The sequence below is a fragment of the Octodon degus genome, unplaced genomic scaffold (assembly GCF_000260255.1).
Source record: "Octodon degus isolate 3935 unplaced genomic scaffold, OctDeg1.0 scaffold00404, whole genome shotgun sequence".
NCBI lineage: Eukaryota > Metazoa > Chordata > Mammalia > Rodentia > Octodontidae > Octodon > Octodon degus.
In genome coordinates this window covers 282,587-290,260 of record NW_004524980.1, presented here as the reverse complement: position 1 = coordinate 290,260, position 7,674 = coordinate 282,587, and the positions used below count along the sequence as shown (strand labels likewise).

General features: G+C 35.7%; 1 protein-coding gene across 4 annotated transcripts in view; it reads left to right on the top strand.

The window, feature by feature from the left end:
- LOC101563803 (bile salt sulfotransferase-like) overlaps positions 1–3,860 on the top strand; it is a 43,045-nt gene extending 39,185 nt beyond the window's left edge. For all 4 annotated transcript variants that reach the window (XM_023708579.1, XM_004648403.2, XM_023708580.1 and 1 more), the window contains one exon: positions 3,304–3,860. In XM_023708579.1, coding sequence (XP_023564347.1) covers positions 3,304–3,416 — 113 coding nt within the window. In that variant the 3' untranslated portion in view covers positions 3,417–3,860. The remainder of the gene's footprint in view (positions 1–3,303) is intronic.
- Positions 3,861–7,674: the final 3,814 nt, after the last annotated feature.

The window sequence follows — 7,674 nt, the reverse complement described above, 5'->3', positions numbered from 1 at the left end:
TGACATAAGCAATGAAAAACATGAAATCAATACAGATCCTGTAGAAACTCATAAGACCATCAATATCTGCTTCAAAATTTTTGCACGATTAAGATGGAAAACACAGAAGTGGGTATATTCTTAGATCAATATGAATTAACAAAAGTGAATCAAGAAGTTACAAAATTCTGAATAGCCCAATACCAGTTAATGAAAATAAAATGTAATTAAAAGTCTACCAAACTCCAATGGAATTACTTGAAAGAATCAACTACTGTGATCTTATCAGATTAAGACTTTTTGCACATCTGGAGGAATCACATCACTAGTCCTTCAAGAAATACAAATTAAAACACTGCACTCCATCTCACACTAGAAAGAATAGCATCATTAAGGAATCAACCAGTATCAAACGCTGGTGGGGCTATGTAGGAGAAGGAACGATTCTGCTTTTGTTGAGAGTGTAGAGTGGTTTAATCGCTGTGGAAATAAGTATGGGGATTCACCAGAAAACAAGGATTAGAAGTTCCATGAAATCCAACTATGTTATTTAGGGTCTCCCAGAAAGAATTAAATCATCATACCACAGTGAAATATGTGTGTCCATGTTTATTATAGCACCATATAATAGATAAATCTTGGGAGAAAAACAAATGCTGGTCAACTGAGGAATGGATAGAAAAGTTTTATGTTTGTACAGTGAAACATTACTCAGCTATAAATGCAGTTAAACTAGAGGGCTTTATGGATAAATAGATGCAACTAGAGATCATATTATTAAGTGAAATGTATCAGACCCCTATGTATAAACAACTTATTGTCTTCCTCTTGTAGGAAATTGGCAGAGTGAAGAAGATCCAAAGTATATAATAGAAATTTGTAAGCAGGAATGAAACACCTAGGAAGAACAGAGAAACTGGAATAGGAAAAAAACAGAAAGGAAAGGCAATCGAGAAAATATATCTCTAAGATAACTAAGACAATTATACTACCAACTTTTAATATTTCATTGGAAAAAACAGTTTGTGCTTACATTGTTGGATTGATTTTACATGTCTATTATTGTAATTAGAGCAACTACTTTTGCTCTAATGATGATAACAATATGCAATTTATAAATGATTATTTCCTACTATCTTGTTTCAAAATTATGTATCATTGCTTCTATTATTATTCTCTCTTTAAAGTAAAAAAATGCAACAGTTAAGATGGGTATACTTCAAATTCTTTTTAGTTCATAGAAAAGAAGGGATTGTGTTTATATTATCTGATTAATTTTTAAACCTGTATCTTGGAACCTGAGCAACTACCTTGAACATAACAATATGCAACTAACCATTGTTTTTCAACAATCATTTAGTTCTCATTTTCTTATTTTATTTATTTATTTGTATTTTTATTTATTCATTTATTTGTATTTTAGGGAAGGGTCTAGAGGGATTTCATAGTCTCATTACTGGATCAGACTAGTAGCGATCCGCCTTCTTACAGCCTGCCAAGTGCTTGGATTACACTCGCGCACCACCTCACCCAGTCTCAATTGCTATCTCAGCATGTCCCAGAGACAGGGCCAGCATGGCCTGCCCAGGGATTGAACCTCCAGTCCTTGCACCTTCTTGTATGTGTTTTAATCCACTGAGCTCTTTGGCTGGCCCTCATTTCTTTATCTTTTAAATAAATTAAACATAGTGAAAAATCATAAAAAATGATACAGAAATTCACTAAACAAAATGATGGGAACTCAACAATGGTTCTTACACTGTATATTCTTGTCTTTAAATTAGTTGCTCAGATTATGAAGCATAATTGATTTTGTATCATTGTTTTATTGTTTCCTACTACATTGTTTCAAAATTATGTATCCTTGCTTCTATTATTATTCTCTCTTTAAAGTAAAAAAAAATGCAACAGTTAACATTGGTATACTACAAATTACTTTCCTGCCCTCTTTTAAATAAAAAAAACCTCATTCATCACTTTTTTACCAAATAACTGTTCAAGAATTATTGCCCATCATGTATAAAATTGGAGGAAAAAACTGCTGGAATACACAATCTATTATGAATGCATCTAATATTTTTATTTTATATACAGTACATGCATGTTACTCTTTTAAACAATGAATTTTCTGTTGAAATTTAAAAGATAAACTTTGTTTTCTTATATTTGTGAAACAGGGCCAGAGAAAGAGCTTAGTGTCACAACACATACCTAGCAAGTTTAAGGTCATGAGAAATAGCAATCTTGGTATTAAAATTTAAAAAAATAACGAAGAGGCTATTTTTGTGAAAAATGACATACACAAATCTCAAAAAGGAAATATATAGCATTTTTTCCATATACAATTGCTCCAATGTCAGTATCTGTGTGGCTAAATTGAGCACACAATTAAGGGTATAATGAAACACAGAGTAAGTAAATATCTGCACTATTCTTAATGGTGACAGAAACTCACTGAAAAGGTCATATTGGAGAAAAGAATGGAAGGAAACACCTGCAACAGACATAAATATGCTCGAGAATTCTCTCATGGTGGTACATGTCCACAATCCCAGAATCCAGGAGGCTCAGGCAGAAGGATCCTTCAAAATTTGTGTCCAGCCTGGGCTATGAAATGAGCAAAAAGCCAGGATGAACTGTACAGTGAGACCTTGTCACAAAAAGACAAAGAAAGGAAATACGCCTGATAGAATAGAATTCCAGTGAAGAGTCAAAGAATGCTACTTGCAGGAGCAGGGAGCCTGTCTTGTTTCAGGCTGAGTCAAAAAACCCATTATAAGGACAGAAAAGAGAATGTGTGACTTAAGAGATATAGATAGGACTATCAAGGAATGGGGTCACCTGCAGCCAAGTGCTGGGAGAGAACTCTTTGTTTCAGCCAACCTAGTAGTTGTGGGAAACTAACTCCAAAGTGTCTGAATTCTGCGGATCCAAAGGAAGGATGGACAAGACTACCATTTTGAGTACCTCTGACGTAACTAGACAATAGGCAACCTGAAAAGTGCTGTTGGGTTGGGAGAAGAGGTAGTGACATAATGGTGAGAAGTAGCTACATTACAAATGTAACAGAGATATAGTCAGTGTTGTTGCTGATGGATTGTGCCCATGATGCTTTGGGAAAGAAGAGTAGAAAAAAAGTCATTTCCATGAAGGTAGAAGTGTACATGAATATAGTTACCAAGTGTACAACGATGTCTCACTTGGTCTTTGGTAATTCTATTCTATTAGCTAGAATGTACATGACAGGAAGTAGGAGAGGGGATGTGCTGTGTCCTGAACTCCTATCACTACATCTACTCTAACTGTCTATATTCTATTTTGCAGGAGTCTCTGGGGATTGGAAGACTCACTTCACTGTAGCTCAAGCAGATGCATTTAATAAAGTGTACCAGGAGAAGATGTTAGGATATCCACCAGGGCTGTTTCCATGGGAATAGTGTCTAAAATTTTTGGATATTAAAAGGATAGGTATATTGGGGCTCGTTTATTGGAACATGTGCATGCATTGAGAAAGTGGCCATAGCATAAAAAATTATTTAATGCTGGATCTTTAAATAATCAAATCTTTACATCTTGCTCTCTTTCCTTTCTTAAATAACCAGAGTACTCCTATGCAATTAATGAAATACATAATTTAAAAATTTTTGTAATAACTGAAATACATAGGATGCTAAAAAAATAATATTACTTAAATTTTGTCAATTGTTTACAGTAAGACATACAATTCCAGAAGCACTTAGGACTTTTCTTCCTTCATATCATGTGGTGTATTTCCTGAATATATTTTCATCCGAACACTTAAGAGAAAAGATTCTTAATGTTTTCTTGTTATTTCATTCTGTTGTGTTTGAACATAAACAATAAAAATTGATATCTATGGAGTCCTTTGAAACTAATAAAATTGAACACACTGCAATTAATTCACCTTATTACATTTCAACTCAGTACTTTGCACCTGGGCTTCATTCTTGCGGAACAAGAACAGTTCCACATTAGATTCACATGTATGGCAGACTTAACTTGCTTATTTACCTGGAAATGTCTTTGAGTTTCTCCTAATCAATGTTGAGAAAAATTGCCAAAAATATTTCCTTATTTAAAGCATCACTTGGGCAGAAATAAGAGAAACAGAGAAGATAATTTTCATAAGATAAAGATCCTTAAGTGGGTTAACAATTAACTCATTGGCCTCTTCATGAATGTTCTGTAACACTTATTTAATAGTTTCATACCAGCATATATTCCCATCTCCGAATCAGACAGCAGGCTCCACTAATTAGAGAGAAGTTCATATTAACACCAATATTTTGAGCTCTCATCAAACCTCAACACTCAGTCATAAAGCCAAAAAATAAAACCATGAAAAAATACTCCCAAAAAATCAAAATGCTGATGCAGATACAATCAATTCAGAAAAAAAATTATAAATTGAATTTAAGAACTACATAAAATGATCAGAAAAGCCACTAAAAAAATTCAAAAGATTATTGAACACACTCAAAAATAGTGTAACTAGACAAATAATGAACTCAAAAAGTAATGTTAACTTATACACCATAAAAATAAAATTCAATATGATTTTTTAAATTTTATTCAGAAACAGATAGAAATGATAAAGATTCAAACCAAATTAATAGGACAGTTTCAAAAATTAAAACACTGCATATTGTTATCTTCATAGTGGTTCTTCATAGTACAAAATGCAGACATGATATCCTATCCAAATACTATTAGTACAAAACTTTCTTCTCTTGAATTAAGAGAAAGTAACTGTATATCTATCCTAATTATTTTGTATATAGAAATATAAAATGGTCCTTTCTTTGTATCCTCCTTTTTGTTTAGTTTTGTTAGATATGGGAATTCCATTGCCATTTAAATATAGTAGTTGTGTGAGTTCAAGAAAATAATCCAATATAGTCCAGTAGTCCATAATAGTAGTTGAGTATCCCTAGGACTGGCAATGTCCGAGGTTGTTGACCTGAACCTTTCACAGCTCAGCATATTAATATGGCTTTACTTCTTATGCCTCATTTTTATACTTTCATGCTGAATGGTTATAACCAAGACAAAGCAAGACCTATATAGCAACAAATGAAACATTTGTATGTGATTAGGTCAGTCAAATCCCCTCAAGATTTGTCCTGTTTAAAAAAAAAAAAAGATAAGCTTGGGGCTGGGGAGATGGCTAGCAGAATAAGCACTTGTCTGGCAAGCTCAAGGGCCTGAGTTCAAGGCCCAGTTCTGAAAAAAAAAAAAAAAAGATTTATCCTGTAACCCTGTATCGCAGTTTGCACACCCTATGTCAGTGTCATCCATATGTATGAGTCAAGGCCATTTCAAGATGATTAAAATAAAAGACTACAAAGCATGAGTGACCAGTATAGCAAATAAATGAAGAAGTAAGGGACAGAAGTGCAGAAAATAAATAATTGCATTGCAAGCATTTGCAGGAGAATTAACCAATATGAGGAGAGTATCAGAAGGAAAATACTCATCTCATGCACCTGATAATCACAAAGGCTGCTGTAGGTACTATGACAGAAAGAAGATGAAACTAAGATTTGTTTCTAATGAGTGAAAATTCACAAGACAAGGGTTTTACTGGTCTGCTCAAAGTGGTGAAGTGCTCCATATTCACTACTGAACACCTCCATAACAAAGCACCAAGGGGCTGGACAAAAACAGCCTACAGAGAATCCAAAGGGAGCTGAAGGCACATGGGAACTAAGAGGGAACTGAAAGGGGAGAAGAAAATCAGATTGATTGTTTCAGAAGAAATAGCTCACTGCTGCTGATCCCAGACCATGTGGCAAAAATAGAGCAGCTGTGGAAAGCAACAGGTGTTTGGCACAAGCAACTTTTCTCCTAACTGGGCGACTGAGAAATGATGGACTGGGAGAGGTTTGGACAGTTAGAGGCAGCAGTGAAAACAATAAACTATTTCCTGAGGACTGAGACTCAAATCAGCAGTTAGACAGTGAAATATTTTGGCTAATTTTATGGGCATTTATCTGGAATCTGAGCCACTACTTTGAAGACAACCATGTGCAATAAAACAACTATTGTTGCATCCCTATCATATGATGTTGAAATTATGTACCAATTCTAATAATTTTATTATTTTTATTTTCCTTAATATAGAAAAGAAACTGTTAAAAAAAAATAAGAAAAAGTAAAAATTCACCCTAATCTCTTTCCGTGGAGGAGTAGCAGAATGAATGGAACTGCCATTGTATTTTAAAGATCTCAGTGTTTCAACTCCAACTGCAGAACAGCTCCACGGTCACTGCATTGCTCTCATCTCTGTATGGAAAGAGGGAAGTTTCATCACGCCACGGTAGAGAGTCAACAGATGTACAGCAGACTAGGGGGCATTCCGTGGAGAAGTAGAAGCTGAAACCACCCAGATTCCATTGTTCTGGAGGCCAAAATCTAGTCTTAGAGCTAGCTACAACTGACTGGAAGCAGTCCTCTGCTATGTGTCAGTTGGGCAAGCAGGCAAATAGCACAGTCCAGCAGTGCAAAAAGGAACACCACCTGCTCTAAGAAAGATGGTGACAGAAGGTAAAGGGAAGATCAGGGGCACTACTCTGTGCTACAGTCAAAATGCAAGGAGACTCATTGGTGTGACTAACATGAACACTACACCCAGCACAAATGCTGCTCTGGACATGGTGGGGCAACTTAGTACAGATTCCCTCTCTAACTAGGGAAGTAACTCAATATTGTGGCAACAGAGGAAATATTTATGGTACATAAAACTATGCAAAATAAATAGCAATTCACATGGAAAATCAAACAAGCGCTAACACAATTGAAATTGGGAACATTAAAACCACAATGTCACAAATAGATAGATTGATTAGAAAAAGTATCAACACAGTAATATCAGAACTGAAAAAAACATGTGAAAGTATAGACCTACTAGAGGTTTATACAGTTTTCTTTTTTAATTTTAAATTTTTTATTATCTCAGCTCAGCAAACATCAGCATAGACCGCTGTTCTTTCTGGCAAACTTGATAGCTGATGGCATGCTAGCATGATGGTGTAAGGTCCTTCCCAGCAAGCACCAAGAGAAGCAGGTTGTCTCTTTTTCATGTTGGACTTGATCACAGGTCTGGGCTGCTAGTGGGTTATCAGTTCTCTCGGGAACAGGCTTGTGAGCTCAGAACAAGCAGTGGGTGGACTGCAGGAGGGGCTGCAGATGGAGTGTGTATCCTGCAGAGTAGACTACGGAGACTATAAGGACTTAACAAGGTTGTATGGTAATAACAATAAACTTCTCTCTGGATGGTTAGCAACCTAAGTTTGCAGACCAAAATTAGAGAAAAAGGATGGCCACAGGAAAGACAACATTTTGGCCCTAGCCTTCCAAGGTCAATTAAGACTCAGGAAATATCGGAACTTGTACTGTAACATCATGTAACTCAGTAGTGTCCCAAATTTTCTGATCAAGGAGATTATGGGGCCAAAGATGAGAGTGATTGATGATATAGAGTATGCATAAGGAGAGTCACATGGAGAGAAAACCTTCTCTCAGGCTTTCACAGAGAGAACATTGGCCAAGCAATGGCCGTGACTCATCCACATGGCTGACACTGACAAAGGATGTACAATCTGAGGTACAGGATCTCAGGACAAATCCTGAGGGGATTTCACTGACCCTATCAGACCAAAAACCTACAACTCT